Here is a 22552-nt window from a genome sequence, read left to right on the forward strand (position 1 = left end):
AAAGGATGCCAGGTCAGCGATTCTGGCCTGGCAGAGCTCTTTTATAGCTCTTATCTATCCTATCTATAGCTATAGGGTAACCCCCCATGGGGTCACGTATCATCATTAAAGAGACGGAAACCCGTAAAATTAAGGAATGGTATCTATCAAGATTGGATACCAATCTTGCCTATGTTCAAGCTTGAAAACCTTCCTTGAACTTCTATCATAAAGGCAACACGCGTATTAGCCTAAAAGAAAGAGGTTTATAACCTTAAAAGCAGTAGAGAATTCAATAGAGGGGGTAAGTTCGTCCTTAGGTATCGATGGGTTAAATATGCTTTACTTCTTTCAAGACAGATGTTCCGCACAGTGCCTTACCGTCTCGGGCTCTGTAAAGGTGTATAAGGAATATCTTCTGAATCATTTTGAACCCTCACCGAGCCTGCTATCACAGTTGCAACTTAACTTCACAACAACCGACCAGATCTTGATCATATGAATGACGGGTCTGCTTAGCTAAGGTGGCGACGTACGACCGGTGTGCCCTACAACACCTGCTATGTTGCTTAGGTTGGTCTGAAAAATTGAAAGACATGCATTTGAGGACGTGGAGTTTGGTATAGCTGCTTAAAATGGCGGTTTCGTCTAAGCACTTTCGATCAGACAAAGGTCGAGCAAATGATCGAGTAGTATATAATTGCACTTGTTCTGGTTTGGTTTATTTCTACTGTATTGCTGCTCCAACCTTATCAGAAGAGTCCGACAGTAATTTCATATTCTTCGTTTGTCCTGCAACACATGCTCAACCATGCATGGAAGAAAGTGCACCCATGTCGACTTTATTGTTGTTCGGCGCGTCTCAGTTTCTCCTCTTCAGTCAGATTTCCCTTGTCAACCTTTCCGCCGGCACCCGAGTCAGACATGTGCAGCCCAGACATTCTACTACCCATCCAGTCGATCGCCTGACTGGCTTTGCTCTTTTCCTGGATCTCATTTTCCATTTTTTCGGCTTCGGCCTCTGCCTTGGCGTCATCAGCGTCTTTGGAGTCGATTTTTGATTCTGACTCTGCTTCCTCCTCTGCTTCCCTTTTCTCTTCTTTCTGAAGACTAGCCATCTGCCTCTCTACAGCCTTCACATCAACGTCCTCCCATCCTACCCTCTGTACGACTTTGCCGATCAATAATCTGTATTTAGTGTGCCCATCCACCAGATCACTCACGTCGACGTTTTCTACTCCTTCAACGTCTCTGATCGGTTGGAGGCCGGCGACTCCGAACTGGAGGCTGCTGGCTCGATACAGAAAGCCGAGGAGGTAGTCCTTGGAAGAGAAAACGTTCACCACCCTCCCACTTACTACCGTACGTATTCCTCGCCATTCTAGGCTATCAGATGGCGTCGCTGCTCCAATCAAAATGACGCTCTCGATAAGGCCAAACGCACCCCTTTCGGCTAACTCCTTGAGGCAGTGAAAGATTACTCGCGCACCTAGGGAGTATCCCATCAGTGTCACTGGCCTCTCACCTTGGACTTTGTTGATCAATGCATCCGCCAAGACTCGGCCCGCCTTTTCACTTCGGGACCTCGCAACGCTGAACGGGTTGTCGACGACTCGACTGGCCTTGGCCAGGCCGTACGGGAGTGTCAACGCCGCCGACAGCGCCGCGAAGATGGTGTGGCTTATAATTTCTTTCTTGGCGTAGCCCCATGCGTATGACTTGACGTATGTTGTCAAAGCATGTCCTAGGTTCAGGAGACATTTTAGCTCCCACCGAAGTGCAAAGGCCTCGGCATTGGCGTTGCTGATAATCTGCCACGGGGAGACAATCTGTGATTCCTCCGTCAGGTACCCCGATATTCCGATAGCAACGCGGAGGTGACGACGGCTGGTTTTCTCATCCTCTTTGTGCTTGCCAAATGAGAGATGATGCTGTTTCTGGACAGGTATGAATGCGAAATCCTTGACCTCCTTGGCATACTCATCCACCATCTCCCCGGTCATTTTGCCACCGTACGCTCCGAAGAGTACGCCGACCAAAGGCGCACTGCCAGCAAGGGCCCCCAAATACCCGGCTGTGACAGTGGCCCCTAGTCCAAGGCCACCCATCACGCTACCGACACCGGCTGCAAGTAGAGGTGCGGCGAGACCACCTGTCACACCAATGAGGACGGCCCCAGCAGCGGCACCGAGGCCCACTTTCAAGCTGCGAGACATGGCGCTGGCGTTGGCTTTCTCTTTGGTTTCCTTGTCCGCGTTCATTTGCTGCCTCGCTGCTTCCAAGAGGCCTTGCGCAACCCGGGATTCATCTTCGGATAACACCTCTACTGGCAATGAGAGGGAACTTGTGATGTGCAACATGAGAATGCGAGATTCTGCAGGGTAACTTTCGAGACCAAGTAGGAGGAGAAGGATAGAGTGCAATACAAGAACTCGCTGAGGCTTGTCAAGGCTGCTCAGACTGGTCTTCTGCGGTGCGTACAGCCGATGCAGGGCGACATCAGCCTCTGTATCCTCTGTGGCGGGTGGAGGTACATCTTGTGTTGATTGTGTCGGTGCGTCAGACTTGATTTCTTGTTCCATCGGGCTGGAATTCTCTTCTTCTGCCTGCCGGTTGACGGCTTCCCCAACGCGACTTATGACTTTATCTCTCCAGGTGTCGAAATGGTTCAGTGCAGCTTTCTTGAGGTCCTTCATTGCGGGGTTGGCAAGATCCTTGACACGTCGTTCGCGCTGCTTGGCTTCTTTCTCTGCATCTGAGCTAGCCTCTTTATTGTCGTCAGTCGCACCAGAATTGCTTGATATGGCCTGAGCATTTTCATCTGCCTCGCCACTGGCTCTGCTGGCGACCACCTTGCCGCTCGATTGGGTCGACTCGGGATTAGGCGTGGTAGATGGCTCGACGCTCAGCTTTAACAACGACGCTTCGCCGGTCTTGTCGGCATCGAAAGTATCAAAGATTCGCTGTCGCATCGCTTCTGTGGAGTGTGCGACAAGGAGAAGCAGGTCGGTTCGTTGCTCAGTGGTGGGCAACACCGTCACCAGTGATTGCTCCTGTCTACTCGAGGGGGGTTCATTGCCGCCCAAATGGGCGACGTTCTTCAATTTCGAGAACATCTCGATCTACCTCATGGAACGAATCGATAGTTGAAATGGATTGAGATATCGCTGGTCGGAGAAAGTCTGGCGGGCCACTATTCAGACGTTCTTTTGCGACGACTGCTTAGTGACGTCATCCCGTGTTGTAGGGCTGCAAGGAGGGAGCTAGACCCTCAATAAGGTACACTGGATTTCTTGAACCATGCTGACTAGAGAGAAAGCACGGCAATTTGGCTTATGTCTCCCATGCACCATTTCTCATGTTCTTCCGTGCCGACACGTTGTCACTGTTATTATCTTATGCCAAATACTAATCAATGGGCGAATTTCTGATAGTCACAAGGAACACTGGTGGCCTGCGGCTGGCTATAGGTATGTAGATAGGTAGTTGCCGTGGGTAAATAAAGGTGAAGAGAAATTCAGGATAGGAGTAGCCAGCTTTTACCATATTTTTAGCTGCCCTATCCCTTGTAGCACCGTCGGTGGCCTATGCTTTCAGATTTTTCCTCTCGAATACTCGTTTGTCAGGCGCTTCCCGATTCTACATGAATTGTACGCCGCAAGGGGGAGATGTTGTTGCCGACGTAGTACTAGAGGGTCCATTTGGACCAGAAGCCGCAAAGCCTGGTCGTGCTGGGAACAAGATAGACACAGCAAATGATGAGTCTGATGCCAAGAAGCAATAAGGGTAGTGTAATAAGCAGGAGACTTCGGGTCTCTGGTAATCAAGAATCATCGTCACTTCAGCAAAATAGCAATGAGTAGGAGAGATGTGAAAACAAGCATCCAACATGCCTGCCGACCTGTAGCATGTGAACAACAAGGACACACTAATCCCCAGAACAAAGCTATTCAGTGCACAAGTGAAATAGCAAGGGGACCGCTTCGGCAAGTGTTGGCTCTTGCCCGGCGGAGGCGGTCCGAAAATAGTTGTGCGGGGGCGGGTGGGAGAGTGCATAAACAGCCCAAATACGAAACTCGTTGGGGTCTGTCAATACTGGAATAAATAATGGCCTTGGTTGGCTTTCACTGACCTGGTCACACATGATGTACGTTTTTGGATTATAAATTAACACACAGCCATTGCAGAGTTCCCATGCCCCATGCTGAGTTGCGCATTCGGCTCGGGCGAGGGCTCAAAGGGGGCGGATAGTGGGGAAGGATGCCCCGAGATGTATAGGGATTAGTCAAGGCATTAGTAGATAGAGTGAGGTTTCCCCATAGAAAGCCTTCCACGCTTAAGTGCCGTTCAGCCTTAAATCCAGCCTGACTCGCGGGGTGGTAATGGTGGCGGACCGCAGCGGACCGAGTCCATCGTCCAACTTGGCAGCTAGATTATAAGCAAGTCGACCGCCCAGGAAATTATCAAGACAGGATTTGTTCAATCTGCATGGTGGAATTTGCCATTCGATTATTCCTGCGAAGATGGCTCGCTTTACTATCGTTCTGATCTTGGCAGCACATCTTTCATGCACGCCCCTGACGGCCGCAGACACTTCAATAACCATTAACCCGGCGTCAAAATACGGCACCTGGGAGGGTTGGGGCACCTCGCTCGCGTGGTGGGCTAAGAAGTTCGGAACCAGGGATGATCTAGCTGACATCTTCTTCACGACCAAGTCAACACAGCTCAGCGGCAAATCCCTACCAGGTCTCGGCCTCACCATCATTCGTTACAATGCGGGTGCCGTGAGCACAAATACCGTGGACGGCACCTCCATCGCTATCTCATCGACGATGAAGGCGTCGCGTGAGATGGAAGGATTCTGGATCGACTGGATGAGCGGCGACCCGGCCTCGTCGAGTTGGAATTGGTCCGTCGACGCCAATCAACGCGCTATGATGACCAAGGCCAAATCTCGCGACGCGACGAAATTCGAGCTCTTCTCCAACTCGCCCATGTGGTGGATGCTCAAGAACAAGAACCCGGCCGGGGCCAACGACGGAGGCAACAACCTGCAGTCGTGGAACGTGGACAACCACACGGCCTATCTGGCCACCATCGCCGAGTATTCCCAAAAGAACTGGGGTATCACCTTCGAATCCATCGAGCCGTTCAATGAACCTGCGGCCAACTGGTGGAAAGCCAGCACCGGCACCCAGGAGGGTTGCCACTTCGAAGTAAGCTCTCAGCCTGAGATCATCACTTCCCTTCGCAACGAGCTCGACAGCCGCGGGTTATCATTCACCATCATCGCCGCCTCCGACGAGAACACGTACGACCAGGCTGTGACCACATACAAGGGTCTCAGCAGCGTCAACAGCAAGATCGGGCGGATCAACGTGCACGGATACCAATACGGCAACGGCGCTCGCGACACGCTGTACGGCCTTGCGTCCAAGGCTGGCCAGAAGCTATGGAACAGCGAGTACGGTGAGAGCGACAGCACGGGAGAGCAACTTGTTAGCAACTTGATTCTTGATTTCCGCTGGTTGCATCCCACGGCTTGGATTTATTGGCAGGTTCTCGACGGTGGAGGCTGGGGTGTTATCGATGCTGACAATGATGCCGGGACCGTTGGCGCCGCGAACCAGAAGTACTTCGTCCTGGCTCAATTCACACGCCACATCCGGCCGGGCATGACCATTCTTGATGGCGGGTCTGACAATGTGGTGGCTGCTTATGATGCTACCAACAAGAGGCTGGTGGTCGTCGCAGTCAACTGGGGGAATGCCCAATACCTGGGTTTCGATCTGTCCAAGTTCTCCGGGAAGCCTGAGAATGGAAATACTGTGCGCCGATGGCAGACCATGATTGGAAGTGGGGAACAGTATGTGGCGAAGGCCGCTGATACCAAGATCAATGGCACCAGCTTCTGGTCGTACTTTGACAATAACTTGATCCAGACGTTTGAGGTTGACGGTGTGACTCTGTAGTTTGTGATCAGCGATACCTAATCAAGTAAAAATGAATAAGTCGCTTCTGAGCAACACATAACAGAGGATTTCCAGGTTTGGTTTGGCTTGCAGGGTTAACGTATCATGACGTCCCTTTAATGCGCATGTGTCAGATTTGCGGATCTGGCCAAACTAACTTCACATGGGATAGGGTATCAACCCTGTCAACGACTGCTGGCACTCTTCACAACCTATACCCAACCTACCAGACGAATCTTTATGCTGTCCAGGCTCTTGAGCTATATTATATTATCTATGACGTGGTCGTGGACTATTGTAAGGGTGGGGACTGGATAGATGGGTTGCCTGATCACGACATACCAAAGGAAAACGGGAAAAGTTCATATCAAGGACTGAGGGGGAAGTGAATTAGTTCAATCAGATGGTCTATTTCATGAAAACCCGATGCATTGAATGTGCCTGGCTATTTGGGTTTCAGGTGTTAACCACGATAATTTCACCAAAACTAGTATTCCATGAGCTGAAAATGTGGTGGATCTTATACTAGGTTTGTTTGGACTCTCTTTAATTGCCTATACCTCAGAGTTAGTCGTTACCGCGTTGATGAGAATATTTGTGTGTTTGTATTTGTTTCCAAGTTATTGAAGTAACTACTTTGGGATCGCACGGATACTGGCATTCCGGCTATATACGAAGGTGAAGAAGGGAAGTCCAGACAGGGCAGGTGTTCAAGCCATGCTTCCCCGATTTCCAACTAGTGTGCATATGTGCCGTGATATCTGCACAAGCCTGAGTAAATGATTCGTTGGACTCGTCAGCAGCATGGCTAAGTATTGTAGTGTCACCTGCATGTATGCATACTACATATGTATGCATACGACGAATGCCGCAGCCAATGCGGGTCGGGAAAGCCTGCTTTTAGCGCCAGAAAACCAGCTAGCTATCAATATATATTATAGTGGCTTCTGATGTAGTGTCTGGGCAATCCCTCTCATTTTACGTGGGAGATCCTCCTTCATAGTCGAGTACTGCTTTTCTCCTGTCGCGGCTGGCTCGTAAAATTCGTCCCTACCTTCACCTTATCGCCCCTACCTTCACCTTATCGCAATACAACCCCAAATATTGGACTACGCCATATGCACTGCTAATTGTAAACGTGTAGCACGCAACCGTCCAAAGTGCCTTCACTGCAACCGACCGCATGGATTTCATGAATCTCAACCTCGCAAGCCTAGTCGCTAACATCAGTCTCACTCGACTCTTCTATCTTTGGGTGTTGTACCGCATTGGTTGTGCTTTGTACAATGTCTCAGCCTTTCACCCTCTCAGTCGCTTCCCTGGACCGAAATTGGCGGCCTTATCTCTGGCTTACGAGTTCTGGTTCGACATGATCCTAGTCGGAAGGTACACACATGAGATCAAGAAAATGCACCAAATCTATGGTAGGTTAGTTTGATTCTTCGATGTTTAAGCACCTACTTTCAGTAAGAATAGATGGGAAAGAATGCTTTCATCAAATATTCATCATCCTTTTCGTGCATGGTGACGATAACAATCTGCCAGGCCCAGTCGTGCGCATCGGTCCCAATGAGCTGCATTGCTCAGACCCGGCGTTCATAGATGAGATATATGCTTCGGGGAACCGAAGGCGAGACAAGCAGACTCACTATCTAAACACACTTGTCGGTCCGATCAACGTTGGCTTATTTGCCTCTCGCGAGCATGAGCTCCATCGGACTCGACGCAGGGCTTTGAACAAGTTCTTCTCTCGCGGCCAGATTGTTAACCTCGAACCCGAGATACACAATCTTACGCAACTACTTTGCAATAAAATACTTCAGGACTCTTCTAAAAAGCCTTTGGACGTCACTACAGCTTATAGCTGCTTCACGTCAGATCTCATTTTCTCATATTGCTTTGGAGAGAGCCTAGGATTCTTGGACCAGGTAGGTGCTGGTCAACAGCTTCGCACGCGTTCGGGTGGGCTTATTCAGACCAAAACAGGACGGATGGGAGCCTAATTTCAGAGTCGCCGCTGAGGCCATAATGTCTACGTCGTATCTGTTCCGCTTCTTCCCGGCTCTTCGGGTGCTTCCCGATGCTGCTCCTTATCTCGCAAAATACATTAGTGACTCCGTCGCACTCCTCATGCACGAGATGTATACGGTTATGCCCAAGCGTATCCTCCGGGCACGAGAGGAACTCAGCGCCGGCATAGTTCGAAAGCGACCTGTCGTTTGGTCAGATATTATACTAGACGAGAAACTACATGAGTCACAGAAGACCACAGTCCGATTATCTGGTGAGGGGTTTTCAATTACGGTCGCCGGAACAGAAACTACGGCAGTAAGTTGACATGGGGTCCACGAAGAAATAAACTGTGGTGTACGAAAGCAGGACTGACTTGAGCCACTAGTGGGTACTTACAGTCATCACCTTCTACGTACTATCTCAACCCGAAATCCAAGCCAGACTCACGGAGGAACTGAAGGGCGTCAACCCGAGCGACCTCAAATGGACCAGCCTTGAGAAGATCCCCTATTTGACTGCTGTGGTGCTAGAGGGCCTGCGACTGGCATATGGTATAGGAGCGAGGACCCCTAGGATCGCTCCAGACGAGGATCTCATCTACCGTGGTGAGATGAATGACCACACGTACGAGTATGTTATACCAAAGGGCACCGCAATTGGCATGTCGGCAGTGATCCTAAATCATAACGAGGACCTTTTCCCCAACTCAGAAGCTTTCATACCCGAGCGATGGCTGAATCAAGAACGACGACGGGAGATGGAGAGATCCTTGTTTTCGTTCAACCGGGGAAGCCGTCAGTGCGTGGGCATCAAGTGCGTAAACTTCATTCGTCTCGTTTGCATAACACCAACCCATTTGAATATGACGGTGACTAACAATTCGCTGTCTTCTAGTCTTGCATACTGCGAGCTCTATCTCGCGACAGCCGCTCTTTGTCTACGTGTATTCCCCCACATGCAGCTGTACCAAACATCTGAGGAGGACGTCAGATATGACCATGACAAAATCCTAGCTCAGCCGAGGAAAGGTAGCCAAGTGAGAGTTGTGATGAAATAAGCAATCACAACTACTTAGGATGCGAGACGTCTCTCATGACCCAAATAAACTGCCACATGGATGAAATCGTCTCATTTTCATATTGGGTGGTAGTATTGGAGAACTACCTATAATCGATAGAGTAGCATTAGAAAGCCAGATTTATTGCTGAATCCGTTGCGTTATTTCATCATACTTGCAGTCAACAACATTAACTTGCTGGATCATCGAACTGCGAGTCTGCTCAATATGTTTAGGTGGCTACACACCGCATCAATTGCGTTCAACCGTGTTTGGGTTCGTTGAGTCTTCGCTACGAACTCCGGGTAGTGTGACCCAAATTATCAGCCAACAAATGCGGTATTGTGACACCTCTAACAAACGGACCAGGAAAGGTGTCTTAGGACTAGCCAACGTGACAGTCATACCCATCAGTTCTATGACGATCAAAATCTATCGTCTTTACCAACTAGCTGCAGACCGAGGTCGACTTAGGGTACCCTTAGGTGAGAAGGTACGGCCAAGTACAGGGCTACAAAACCCCGCCCCCAAACCAGAAGTAACCATCATAAAAGAAAAAAAAACATCTTTTTTTTGGCCTTTATATAAATCTGGTCCCTTATTGTCGGATACTAGCGCAAAAGGGAACCATGGTTTATGGCCTGTGATTCAGCTGCAATATCAAGCATGATAAGCGCTATTCCCCATGTGTAGACCAACCCTTATTCAACGTGACCTCAGATTTCCGTTTGGCAGTACGGCTGAATTGAGCAAGGCTTCTACAGTGGTATCGGTACTACAGTAGGGCGGCTATGAGAGGTTCACATAACTCGAGAACTATATATAGTATTGTGGTTGATGCGGAGCTTACTCAGCAGTAAGCTACGCCACGGAGACTACTGCGTTATTTTTGTCATTCAGAGTTGGCAGTCAGGCTTTTATCTTGTCAGAACATTCTCGTATACTTTCGGCCATATTTCAGTCAAGACGACCAATTACTATGTAGGTGCAGAACCTCTTCTGGTCAGCTCCGAAGGCTGAATTACATTACATTCTATCTAGACTCAAGGCTACATGATCATCCTGGTCGCCGTTTGATGCACAGCAGTCACAATGTATTTAAACGCTCGTGCTTATAGTTTTTCTTCTATTTAACACACTCTATCAAGCTCCTAGATTCACAGCCTGCGACTGGAAAACTTTAGCCCACCATGCCGTTCAATGGGTTTGCTTCAGCATTTATAGAGCTCATCTGGGTCTTCTCAACCTACTTCTACATCATCACTAATCATACCCTCCGACGGCCCTTGCCCATTTTCAAGAAGACGTTCAAACCTTCACGCAACGGCTCTTTGCTCTTCCACCTCGCCATTCCCCTCTTCGAGGTCGTCCGATACCATGTACAGGCAGTCCATGGGACAGTTCGCTCAGACTTTTTTGATCTATTACTCTGTCTGGCGCACTCTTTCACGTGCTACCGGCTTACAAAAACCCGCAAATTTCCCCACCAACTCATCATGCGCCCAACTTTCCAAACTATCATCACGATTCGGGTTCTCACCGCGGTGATAGCCTTCACCAGTGCGAGTCCGTTCTGGCATCGGGCGACGATCCGGATCCTGAACGCCTTTGTCTATCCGAGACTTCTTGTCAAATCTCTTGGCGTGCTCGGCATATTGCCTAACTACTCATCGACATATACGGCATCGACCTTCGTGGCTTGTATTTTGGCTGTTCACGACACTGAGATACTGTTTGGGCCTCAAATCTTCATGGTAATGTTCGTGTGCAATGCCACGCTGAATCGTTGGGTCGCTGTGCAAATTTCGCAATCGTGAGTTTACCCATATTGCAACTCTGCGGCCCCGCCAATTGATAATTCATGGTGCCAGAGCTTCCAAAAGCCTGCGCTACGACGTGGCACAAGTACTTTCATCTGCTGGTTTTGCCAACTTGAAAATGGCGCAGCACGCATAGCCGTGATCTCTATGTCCAGGTGATAATGCCGGTAGTGGAGCTTCCGCGCAAGGGATGAATTCCCCCAGTCTCGAATGGCATAGCCCTTGCCGCCACGTACAACCTGCCTTGCATACTGTGGTTTGACGTGAATCTATAAAATATTAAATACGCCGTAGGTGTTAACCCTCGGTACCTCTACAAGTACTCCCTTAAGGGGCTATAGATGATATAGCGGGCCCTTAAGCCGCGTCGGGCGGTTATACAGGTAAACTTGTAGCCAAACGACTACTAAACCTCCTGTCCCTCCCTAAGTCTGTGCTACAACCCCTGCCTGAACTACCGATAAGCGTGGTAATGTGGCACTTAAATTCGTCCTCAGGGGTGGGATGCTGCTGATGTGCAGAAGATGCTCGACTATTTTTTTGTCGCGACAAGTCGTAGTATCTGCTAATTGGGGTTCTCGTCGAGCGTATACATCTCAACCATACGCTCAAGTGGATAGACCGTAACGTGGTCTAGACGCTCGCAAGAATCGCGGCGAGGGGGCGTGCTGCGCGCCTTCTATCGTGAGGGGACGGGTTCGCCGACGAGCGTTATCGGATAGGCGAGGTCCGATAAGGGGTCGGATTAACGATTCGAATTCTGGACCGGCTGTCGAGTTATATTCCGCCGACGTAGTGCTTGACGGTCGACTGGCTAGGATGCTCGTAATCCTAAACTGCACCAATCTCCCTATTATCGCTAGGTAGGCGAAGTCAACAAGGTGGGCAGCGCGCCGTAAGGGTTGACTAAACCCCCTTGTGTGTCAGCTGCGGGATTCGAACCCGCGACTCGTCACCAACCCAAGTGGGCGAGGCTCAAATCGGGACTTATCTACCAGCGAAGTGACCAACTACACCAGCCGACGAATCTATAAAGAAGTGCTTGGGCTAATCAGGTATTATCACTACATTTCATCAAGATCTGGAGGGGAAAGAATGATGGGTGATTGACTGCTGTCTTGTCTTTGTGAGAGCATGCATGGCGTCAACGAATATGGACCGTTTCCCGGGACTGGTTGCTTATCACATGCGTGTTCCAGGCTGGTTTTGACCATAGCGGTGAAATTGTGTTAGGATTCAAATGGATAGATTGCCGGAATGTTTCCTTCGAATGCTGCCAACGCTTGTCATAGTGAAATTAGGATCGTATGATAACGAAAGCACTCTGTATCCCTGCACCCGGGCCGACGTAGCTATCAGTCATGTCGAGACCAAACTTGCGGTTTAAAACGCTATAAACGAGGTGGGCTTTCACACACACACACACACACGCACACACGCACGAGCAATAGCTTCTCTTTGGCTTTACCTTATTCATTCGTGAGTAAGCTCATAATGTCTACAATCTTACTCAGCAGGTTATTACACGATGCTCTTGAAGTCCGCAAGCACACGCGTTCTTACACAGCCGATTTTTATTTGGCTTATACATAGTCCCAATCGTTAAGTGTAATATATTGTCAACTGCTGCTAGGACGATATATATCTAACTAGACGTTCTATATCTCTACCCTGTCGCGCTAGGACTTATTTGGATCTATTCGGGATAACGATTTATTTATTCTCAGCTTCGCCCTGCTTCACACCGCCCATGATCATGATACTTCCATTTAGCCGTGTTTACTATGACTGACATATCGCCGTACTCCGACTTTCCCCCATACGGCATAACCACCAAGACCGGGTAACATGTGTGTATTATTCATTAGCAGCCGGCCAGAAGAACCAAGAAACCACCACTAGTAACTTGAGCGCAGCTGCGATCCATAACACGCCTGCTGTTCCGACTGTACTGTGAGCCAACAAGCCGCCCATGACAGCCCCGAATAATAACAGAACAGGAGCTCCAACTCTGCGGTTCCTTTCTGCATTGTGCAAAACAAAGAGCTCCGCGTCAGAGAATAAGTCGCAGTAGATGCTGGTCAGCACCACGCTGGTAAGCGCATTGTACTTGAGCGCCCGGCTTGTGACAGCCTGGCCACAACTCTGGAAAGCGACCAGAGCAATAGGGATGAGGACATTCCAGCCAATGGAGTCCTTATCCGAGCCCGATTTGGGACCCCATGTGAGGATGGCAGCCGCGGTGACGATGAGGGACATCTGGATCAAGAAGGAGGCGCAGAGAACCCATCGTCGGCTGGCAGTGAAGTACCGGTGGAAGCGGCTGAAGCAGAAGGATCCCACGCAGAAGGAGATGAGAGAAATGCCCGATTTGATCGACCGTTTGGACTCATGGGGTGCAGCTAAACCGAGGCCAATGTAGACCGTGTTGCCTGGGTAAGAGTCAGCTCAGTTTTGACAGTAATTGACTTTGGGTAGTATATGCCGAACCTGTTTGCATGGATACGAAAGATCCCCAAGTAGAAATAGACGCGCTGTCGAGGAGGCCCGTGATAATATAACAGAGGACGAGGACCACATCTGCCCAGTCGCGATGGACATTCACCATCATCTTCTTCCGCCATCCTTTCTTCGACGCCGCCGGCTGCCCGAGCAGAGGTTGCTCCTCATTGCCGGCCCTATTGGCACGAGGTACATTGCCGGTTGGTACGGTGTTCATGGCACCATATCCATTTATTGATGCCATGATGCCACTGATAAAAGTGTGTTTGGCTGAGTTCTGCAATTTGCCCTGGGAGTAATCATATGCGGACGTCAGTATAAGGCTAAAGGCAGACTATCATATAAAATTTGCAGCAAACTGCTGTGCCGTCAGCCGTCAGGTAATGGCTAATGTTAAGAGAAGCCGAAAGCTCCGTACTGTGAGAGAAAGTTACCAGGGGTTCGAGATCTCTTTCTGAAGGCGAAGCTTTTGCGAAGTATCCCACCGATGATGGGCCGATGGGGCTTCGTCATCCTCTGTCTCTCTAGCACAAGAGCCGGAACCCCGCATTCGGTGACCCTGAGACTAACTACCCCCACACCAGCTCGCTATAACACCTAGGTTAGGTTCTAGTGTACAGTACCAGATTGGCCATAATTAGCATAGTATTCTCAACTGAAATCCGGCTTCCCGGCTCATATCTGGACTTGTCACTTTCGGCAGGTTGCCATAGGCTCGCACTCGTTGTGCCAAGTTGGATTCGCTGCAATCCTGCAGAATTTCAAGTTCCCCAATGCTATGTACCTGCGGAGCTGAACCTCAAAACACCCTCAATTCGGTTCCTCGTGCGGTGTTGTCACATACCCTGAGAAGCAAACACGTATCACATCACAGCTTCATGCTTTTAAGCCTGTTCAATCCTCTTCGCTTACGGGGAATGCTCGGTCTTCATTCGGCATATGAATACCGGGATGTTTCGGTGGCGAGGAAACAGAGACTGAGCAGGGCGGGGTTATATTCATCGTGAGCCTGTGATGCAAGACAGGGGGAAGGTGACGCCCGCGGATATCCCACCGCTTCCGATCCCAGGATGGAGCTCTGTTAGCTAACCTAGGTCCAGGTAGTGACACAACCCCAAAGACCTCAAGTTTTCATTTTTGAGCAAGCTCCCCAAGTTCATCAGTCTTAAGTCTCGTGTTGACATAAATACTCAACTGTTCCCAATATCGATCTGAAACCCCTATTGTTGGACGCCGTAAGAGCTGCAGCTTGAATTCTTGCTGAATATCTCCCGACTAAAACAATGCGGCTCCGGATCTCACTCCTGGTTGTAGGCGTCGCCCTGAGCGAGCTTGGGCTCGCCGTTCCAGTGCAAGACAGTCCGCGCCAGCGTCTGCTCGACGGTCTCGATCTGCCCGCAAAGTACCATAAGCAAAAAACTGCGCCGCCCTACACTCCAGGCCATAAGGACACCCTTGACAAGGCTATTGACACCGTCGGCGACAAGCTGGACCCGTTGCCCTATCGCAATGGCTTGGGCGCATCGGTCTTGGGGCCCTGGAACTGGGAGCGCTCCCGCCAAAGCCCCGACATGGTGCGGCCGCCCAGTACAGATCACGGTAACATGAAGAACATGCGCTGGAGCTTTGCCGATTCGCATGTTCGCATCGAGGTAAGCATACAATCCTCAATGTAATATCTTTCAACATTGCAGAGTTCCTCTTATACCAGAATAGGAGGGCGGATGGACACGACAGACGACGGTGCGCGAGCTGGGCTCCAGCGTCGAACTGGCCAGCGTCAACATGCGTCTCGACCAAGGTGTGATACGTGAGCTACATTGGCATAAAGAGGCTGAATGGGCTTATGTCCTTGACGGGGAGGTCCGCGTTACTGCCATTGACTATGAGGGCGGCAGTTTCTTCGACGATTTGAAGAAGGGTGACCTTTGGTACTTCCCTAGCGGCGTGCCCCACTCTCTTCAGGGGCTTGGTGAGAACGGGACTGAGTTCCTACTCGTCTTTGATGATGGTGCATTTTCGGAGGAATCCACTTTTATATTGACTGACTGGCTGGGTAAGCTCTTTCTCCTGTTGTATATCGGTTTACTGCGTACTAATGCATCATAGCACACACTCCCAAGTCGGTCATCTCCAAGAACTTCGACCTGGCCCCGGAGATCTTCGCCCACATCCCCGAAGGTGAGAAGTACATCTTTCAAGGCTCCAATCCAGGCTCCATCGACCAGGAGAAGCCCACTGGCAAGGGCGTTAAGAAGTCCAAGTACAACTTCACGCACCGTATGCTGGAACAGGAGCCTAAACACACGAGCGGCGGCCAGGTCCGCATCACCGACTCCAAAAACTTCCCCATCTCCAAGACTGTGGCAGCCGCCCACGCCATCATTGAACCGAACGCAATTCGTGAGATGCATTGGCATCCCCATGCCGACGAGTGGTCGTTCTTCATTCGTGGTCGTGCTCGCGTCACCATTTTTGCGTCTGAGGGCACTGCCCGGACGTTTGACTACATGCCCGGGGATGTGGGCATTGTGCCGAGGAACATGGGTCACTTTGTTGAAAATATCGGCGATGAGCCGGTGGAGATGCTTGAGGTGTTCCGTTCTGATGAATTCAGGGATTTCTCGCTGTTCCAGTGGATGGGAGAGACGCCTAAAAAAATGGTCATCGATCATTTATTTGCTGATGACCCCAAAAATGGCGAGATCTTCTGGGAGAAGGTTAAGAGCGCAGAGAAGGACGAGGTTACTATGCCTAGTGGCAGCGATAATTCAGATGAAGAGCATGGGGATGAGTTGTAGATGATCCTCGATTGTAACTTTGTGGGCTGTCTTGTGAATCGGGATGGATATTCTTGGTGCAGACACGAACTTATGGTCATTGCCCATTTCATATAGCACGGAAGAGTGAACGGAGACTTTGGGATGCTGTCAGATTCGTCTAATCTGATATATTGAAGAGCGATACTCAATATACAAACTGACGTCCATCGTGCAACTGCTCTCCATCGCACCCCGATGCACCAAATAGGCTTGTGAGTTATACACGTACTATATACTATAACGGCTCCTTGGTGGGCATTCTCGGTAAAGCCGGACAGCTCTGCGCACTGATAATGGATCGGATTTCTACGGCGCTATTAGTATCGCCTAGTGGCTTGCCATTCAACATCAAGACACCCACCAACAAAGCTTAGCTTGTCACGCTTAGTTCTGCTTGGTTTCCAACAAGTGGCAGGGTAAGCTTTGTGGGAAACCATGACCGCCAAGCGCGGCTTATAGATCGTCGTCCATTGGTCGATCATGGGGCCGACATATGCGTGCGCAAGTAGACGACGAAGAGATGAAAGTTGTGGGTAGATAATCACAGCAAGATAACAGAAAAGCGCGTCTCTGATAACCAGGTGGTGCATATGTCTCATCTGAATAGGGGGTCTGGACTGTTCCAACAGGAACGTTCCCGTCTTGTATTTGGTGCATAGATACCCGGGTGTGCTTAAGACAGATGCAATGGTTGTCCGACCTGCAGCAGACATTCTGCCGCTGCTTTTAGAGTTTTAGAACCGATGCCATTGTTACCATGGCGGGTAGGGCTGGCTCAATTGGTGCGATAATCGGCCCTCAGACCATGGCATCGTATTCGGAAAGTGGTAGGTGTGCTATTTTGGAAAATTTGACATGTCCATAATGTTCATAAAGGATTAGTTTAGTTTTCCCAAGGAAAAACTGGTTTGATATTTGCTGAGATGGCGAGAAAAGCCCGAGCCCCAAGTCAGGCGTTATGTGGTGAGGAGTATAGCGACTGGTTTGTCGTCACTCTAGTCGAATTAGCCATGGTCTTGAAAACTATGACATTTATGAGAAAGATCATCAATGGGCTTAAATCTTCAAGTCTGTAGATGTGTTCAAAAATTCTCTTATCTCTCCTTGTTATTCATTGAAGGGGAATATATTAATGAAACAGGATTGGCGTCATAAGCGTCGTAGCAGTATTTGCTGGTCCGTTTCCAGAACTCGTGACAGTTGGTTACATCAGTCCACATTTGTAGCACTCAAGATTGCCATCGTGTTGTTTCTCCAAGCTTCGAAGCTATTGTATCTGTTCCTGGTTACCTTACTCAGTCTTCTCTGTAGTAACAGCTTCCAGCACATTCCCGTCCCTGTCCAGGATTGCTCTCTCCATAGAAGGATAGACAGCGTCATCACCCTCTTCCCGCCTACCATCCAGGTCACTCAGATTCCACTGTGCCCTGGAAAACCGCTCACGTACACTCGCCTTCATGCCCACGATGCGGAATTGTACCCCTTTTCCCGAGTAGAGACGGATGTCCTCCTTCAACTCACCCAGTGCAAGGATGCCAGTCATATCTATGAACGGGACCATGGTGAAATCCCAGACTACAGTAGAAAGTGGAACATCCTTGATAGTGATGCTTTGCTGCTTACGCAGTTTTTCAATGCGCTGCTCACTGGCCACGCTCCAGGACCGCTCCCGCTCTTCCACGATCTCGTGGCGGCCGGCTTTCTCGTAGACGAGCTGGATGTCTTGAAGAGCGGTTCGCTTGCCGCGGTAGGCATTGGGGTAGAATATTGAGTCGTTGAAATGGAAGACAACCGTGTCTCCTGGAATATATATCCCGGCGTGTTCGGTGCGAGTGGCAGTAGGGCTGTACTTGTGAGTAGCAGGCTGTGGGAGCGAGACGTCTTCGTCGACGCTGGTGCGGAATTCTGGTGTGACAAAGGCCGATCGGAGCATGGTCCAGGCTACACTCCATGCCGCAGCAACTCCGATTCCGATTTCTGCCGACACAAAGATCGTGATCCAGAATGAAAGCATAGAGGCGATGAAGTCGGCCAGAGACACGCGCCAGTACCGATAGAAAGCCGAAACTGGACCGAAGAGGTGTAAAACTGCCATGATGATAATTGCAGAAAGAGTTGTCTTGGGAATCCAGTAGAGAGCCGGTGAAAATACGAACAGTGTCAGTAGAATCCATGCAGCGGTGACGAGACCGTTCAGGGGACTCTTGACTCGGCACTCGGAGTTGATGGCTGTGCGAGACATGGCACCACCGACTGCCATAGCACCAAAGAAGGAGTTCACCAAGTTTGTAATGCCGAGATAGTTGAGCTCCTGGCTTTGATCTATGGTGTAGCCATTGCGGCGACCAAAAGCCTTCCCGACAGCGAGATGCTCCAGGGTGCAAGCCACGAGCGGAGCTACGGCACGTGTTGCAACTTTCGCGATCAAACTAGGATCATGAGCCTTCGGAGGAATGACGCCATGTGCTTCGACCTTGCTGATGGCCCAGAGGAGATCATCTCGGTCTTTGTTGACGAGGTAGCTGATAAGGGTGAAGATGAACAGCACAATGACAGCTCGACTGCTGGAGATGTACTTGATAGAGAAGTGGTGCTTGCCCCATTTCTTTCCCATCTTCTCCAGGGCAATCAGAATGAGAATGGTGCCGATGCCAATACCGCACGTTGGTCCATCCCAGTCTGGTAGCCGTTTCAGGACGTCGCCGATAATGTCAAAGACTCCGTCAGGGGTATCGCTCAGGCCGACAAGGCTGCCGACTTGGCCAAACCCGATGGTGAGGGCCGTTGCTGAGATGAATCCAGTGAGCACGGGGACAGAGACGTAGTCGAGAATGAAGCCGAGACCGAGCACACCCAAAGCTAGGGAGTAAACCCCGACCATGAAAGCAACGGCGCTGGCAATGGCTGCTGCATCGTATTCATTTGAGTAACTGTCAACGATTTGTGCAGTGAGGAGACCCAGAATGGATGTAGGTCCCGTTGAGAGGTCTATGTCGATAGTAATTCAGTAGGCGTCTCGTGGATGAGGAAGAACATTGGGCAATATGAATTACTCACCCTTAGAAGTCCCCATGAACACATATACAGCAGCAGGAAGCCAACTCGAGTAGAGGCCATGCGCAATCGGAATGGTGGCGATCTTCGCGTAGGCCAAGCCTTGCGGGATGAGCATCACGCCGATGGTGAGCCCAGCAATGCAGTCTTGAAGCAGCCATGACCGGTGGTAGCGAGGAAGCCACTGTATAATGGGCAGTTTGTCGAAGAGGTATTGCCTCGTGGCAGATGACAGTCTCGGCCCACCTTGGATGACAAAATTCCTCACTCGGTTGGTGGTTGTGTCCGTTTGCACCATCTCTTTGATGGCATCAGCCTTCTCGCCCACGGCAAACTTGGCCATGGTGACACTTCAGTAGGGAGTATTCCAGTGGATTGAGTAAACTCAAACACCACAGCTGATCGCGGATAAACAGACTTGATATCGATGAAGCAGGAGTCGAAGTTAGGTCCGCTGCCTGCAGATGTCCCACGATAGTGTGACATACAGCCCGAAACTCAATCTGCCAAGATTCTTATACAAACTTCGCCTCTTGCACACAGCCTACCACCCAGACTAGGACGAGGATGCTACATCTTCCTAGAAGCAAAAACAACCTTAGCTTCACATCACCCAAAAGCGTACTAGCTGCCGCCGTCATTACATTGTCACCCCCCTTCGGTGCATTCTCGCAATCTCTCGGAATCAGCGGCAGACCTCGAATAGAACAAAGTTACATGGCATGTCGTCGATCGTTGGGATACGACGCGTGAGATGCACATGGACGAGTTGGCTCACCAGAAGCTAGCCATTCATGCGCTGCCAATTTATGTGTGACCATGCACGTAACCGATGAAGAATCACGGACTAGCAGACTCGGTTCGTCGTCAAATTGGTCTAGATGGTAGCAATTGTTCCTGTTGACGACTTGGATTACATGCAGGGCGTTTCAGATGACGACTACGGAGAGCGGGGTTTTAAGGCGGAGCACGCATGCAAGTTATGGACGTTAAGTTGAGGTGAAGTGTGTGCGGAGGGTGAACTTACGGCTCACTTGGGTTGACTTCCCCATAATACTGCGTCGTCCCTCTATACGCTAGACAAGGGTGCAAGCAAATTAGGTACCCTATAGTCAACAAGGGTAGTGCTTCCGCTTACGGGTACACCTGATCGTATAGTGATGTCTGCTTTGCGAAAGAAACGGGTTGGGATGACCAGGAGAACTGAAAGTGTGCAAGTGCAAATGTGTGTGTGCTGGGGTCGGACTTGCTAGCGCCTCGGGGGATAACGCAGGTTTTTGGGGTTATCGACCAAGGTGCACCGGAAACTCAGGCATGGCTAGCGAACCTACAGGTGAACTGCATTCCATTGGCTCGATGAGTAAATGTTGTACCCTATGACTTCGGTTCAGCTCTCCGCATGGGGCGATGATGTGCAATGGCAATTATTACAAACTCGCTAGAATGCTATTGGGCGTGGACTCCAAACTCCATGCCTTGCTCAATGCTTTTCCTGGTTTCTGCACAATTAGCGTGATGTCCCAAGGCCAATAACTGTCCCTTAGCTCCTTCTCCAAAGAAACTAAATTCAGAATTTCGTCTGGCGCTCTGCTCTTGTCTAATTAGTTTGATGCATATAAGTGAATATAAGTGCGCCAAGCCGTCACTGGCTTACTCGGGTTCACCTTCTCCGGCTAGGATAGCTCCCACGTGGGGGCCACATAACAACCGCTGTACGCAGCATCTGAATCCATGTCACTTGTTCCTCCGACAAGAACACCAGGGGCACGGCATGCATGATTGCCGTCCGAACATTTTGTAAAAGTGGTCCTGACATGCATACACCACGAATGATGACGTGTGGCCAGTTTTGCGAAGGGGGTTTCCCGGTTCAGTCCCGGCAATACCAGAGGAAGCTCTCACATGTGAGATAAGGGGCTAAAGACGTTTTCCGCGATTGACCGAGAATTACGGTTGCACTATAATCTACTACGCGCTGAGCGAGACATACTAAAACGTGGAGCCGCAACCTCATCACTACAATAGCATGTGGTATTGGTGAACCAGCAACCGGCACTTTGCTGACACATCGGCATATTTATCCTATTACCACTGGGGAGGGGTTCATTTAGATAGGGTAGCATTGATAGGTGCGGAGTGCACGGCTATACGTGGATATATAATCGCAGTACTCAAGTGTAAGTTCCAAGCGTATTACACATGTCATGTATGCGTTTGTTAATTGGAAGCATCTCAATGATCGTTCCCTTAAATGTATACAAACTTAGTATAGTGGTGGACGTTTCGATTAGAGTCATGTGATTCAGGCTGTATGCAATGCTGCTAGAACGATCTACGACATCAGAAAGCCAAGAACGCGGCTCTCGTGTTAACTGTCCACATCTTGGCGTCCTCTGCTCCACACTTGGCATCTCCAACGACTTTAGTGTAACATCGGGCAGAGCCATCATGGCCTATAGAAATGAAGGGATTACAGTTCAGTAGCGGTTTAACTTAAGCTGCTTACAATGTGCAATCGGCGTCGTGCTAAACCTGGGGGGACGTGTTGGTTCTCGAGCAGTATAAATGCATTCATAAGGAGCAATGGCGCCGCGACCACGATGCCAAGAACCATTCAATTCCGTGGATATTGATCATCGTGGTCCATGCGCCTCGAAAGAAGATCAACTGGAGGCTCAGTGATACAAGAATCACGAGCTACTTCGATATTTTGTGGTGCATATTTATGAGCAGTTCAACGGTGCCTCCCTTCAATAAACTCATCATCTGGATAATGGAAGAGACTCAGATGCTTCGTCTGACGTCTATTCAATCGTTCACGAGTTGATTTACCAACGTGCGTGTGGACTGATCCACGGCTTCACAAGTCCATCGGCCCGGATATGCGGGTGGGCTTTAGCAATGGGAATAGGTGACCGCTCTCTTCGACTTAGGATATGACTTAAAACAGCCTTTGTATGAACGGCTAGGCCTCAAGGAAATTGTACAGAGTGAAGGGGGGTAACGGGCGTCCCTACTGGCTATCACCAGGTGGTCACTGGTGATCTCAGATAGGGGTGCAGGGTGGTTCATTGATCTCTAACCTTCCTCCTATCTCCCTCCAAGATACCTTCCTTACATAGATAACCAGAGCCCGTATTCGGAGTAGTAGAGCCCGCATATTGGAACAGCAGAGCCCCAGTTCCTCCGGTTCCCCAGTATACCAAGACTTCTATATTTGATACGTGACCCCATGGGGGTTTACCCTATAGCTATAGATAAGATAGATAAGAGCTATAAAAGAGCTCTGCCAGGCCAGAATAGCTGACCTGGCCATCCTTTCCCAATACA

At 49.9% G+C, this 22552-nt stretch overlaps 7 protein-coding genes and 1 non-coding gene across 8 annotated transcripts; 4 read left to right on the plus strand and 4 right to left on the minus strand.

The window, feature by feature from the left end:
• Window positions 1-575: 575 nt before the first annotated feature.
• Window positions 576-3269, minus strand: BCR38DRAFT_428274 (uncharacterized protein). Its single transcript, XM_040859888.1, has one exon. The coding sequence runs from the start codon at window positions 3093-3095 to the stop codon at window positions 822-824; it is 2274 nt and encodes a 757-aa protein (XP_040716719.1). The 5' UTR covers window positions 3096-3269; the 3' UTR covers window positions 576-821.
• Window positions 3270-4399: 1130 nt separating this feature from the next.
• Window positions 4400-5954, plus strand: BCR38DRAFT_522683 (endo-beta-1,6-galactanase; the record flags this gene model as incomplete). Its single annotated transcript, XM_040865241.1, has 1 exon — window positions 4400-5954. Exon 1 carries the CDS (start codon window positions 4503-4505, stop codon window positions 5952-5954), a length of 1452 nt encoding a protein of 483 aa, XP_040716720.1. The 5' UTR covers window positions 4400-4502.
• Window positions 5955-7146: 1192 nt separating this feature from the next.
• BCR38DRAFT_339335 (putative cytochrome P450) lies at window positions 7147-9024 on the plus strand (the record flags this gene model as incomplete). Its single annotated transcript, XM_040855695.1, has 5 exons — window positions 7147-7378; window positions 7500-7882; window positions 7941-8282; window positions 8353-8780; window positions 8862-9024. 5 exons carry the CDS (start codon window positions 7147-7149, stop codon window positions 9022-9024), a joined length of 1548 nt encoding a protein of 515 aa, XP_040716721.1.
• Window positions 9025-10214: 1190 nt separating this feature from the next.
• Window positions 10215-11168, plus strand: BCR38DRAFT_522685 (uncharacterized protein; the record flags this gene model as incomplete). Its single annotated transcript, XM_040865242.1, has 2 exons — window positions 10215-10837; window positions 10896-11168. 2 exons carry the CDS (start codon window positions 10215-10217, stop codon window positions 10978-10980), a joined length of 708 nt encoding a protein of 235 aa, XP_040716722.1. The 3' UTR covers window positions 10981-11168.
• Window positions 11169-11765: 597 nt separating this feature from the next.
• BCR38DRAFT_t161 lies at window positions 11766-11868 on the minus strand. The gene has a single exon. It is a non-coding gene; the product is annotated as a tRNA-Thr (tRNA).
• An 833-nt stretch (window positions 11869-12701) lies between these two features.
• Window positions 12702-13563, minus strand: BCR38DRAFT_339037 (uncharacterized protein; the record flags this gene model as incomplete). The annotated part of the gene is made up of 2 exons (XM_040855671.1): window positions 12702-13276; window positions 13335-13563. The coding sequence occupies 2 exons, from the start codon at window positions 13561-13563 to the stop codon at window positions 12702-12704; spliced, it is 804 nt and encodes a 267-aa protein (XP_040716723.1).
• A 1066-nt stretch (window positions 13564-14629) lies between these two features.
• Window positions 14630-16147, plus strand: BCR38DRAFT_407773 (RmlC-like cupin domain-containing protein; the record flags this gene model as incomplete). Its single annotated transcript, XM_040858205.1, has 3 exons — window positions 14630-14998; window positions 15063-15402; window positions 15456-16147. The coding sequence occupies 3 exons, from the start codon at window positions 14630-14632 to the stop codon at window positions 16145-16147; spliced, it is 1401 nt and encodes a 466-aa protein (XP_040716724.1).
• Window positions 16148-17459: 1312 nt separating this feature from the next.
• BCR38DRAFT_388778 (sulfate permease) lies at window positions 17460-19720 on the minus strand (the record flags this gene model as incomplete). The annotated part of the gene is made up of 2 exons (XM_040857535.1): window positions 19226-19720; window positions 17460-19156 (listed from the first exon to the last, which is right to left on the minus strand). Exons 1-2 carry the CDS (start codon window positions 19563-19565, stop codon window positions 17460-17462), a joined length of 2037 nt encoding a protein of 678 aa, XP_040716725.1. The 5' UTR covers window positions 19566-19720.
• Window positions 19721-22552: the final 2832 nt, after the last annotated feature.

Source organism: Pseudomassariella vexata (genome assembly GCF_002105095.1).
Source record: "Pseudomassariella vexata strain CBS 129021 chromosome Unknown BCR38scaffold_5, whole genome shotgun sequence".
Classification (NCBI taxonomy): domain Eukaryota; kingdom Fungi; phylum Ascomycota; class Sordariomycetes; order Amphisphaeriales; family Pseudomassariaceae; genus Pseudomassariella; species Pseudomassariella vexata.

Excerpts from the sequence above, each read along its gene's own strand:
- BCR38DRAFT_428274 (XM_040859888.1), bottom strand. The coding sequence starts at position 3,095 with ATGTTCTCGAAATTGAAGAACGTCGCCCATTTGGGCGGCAATGAACCC.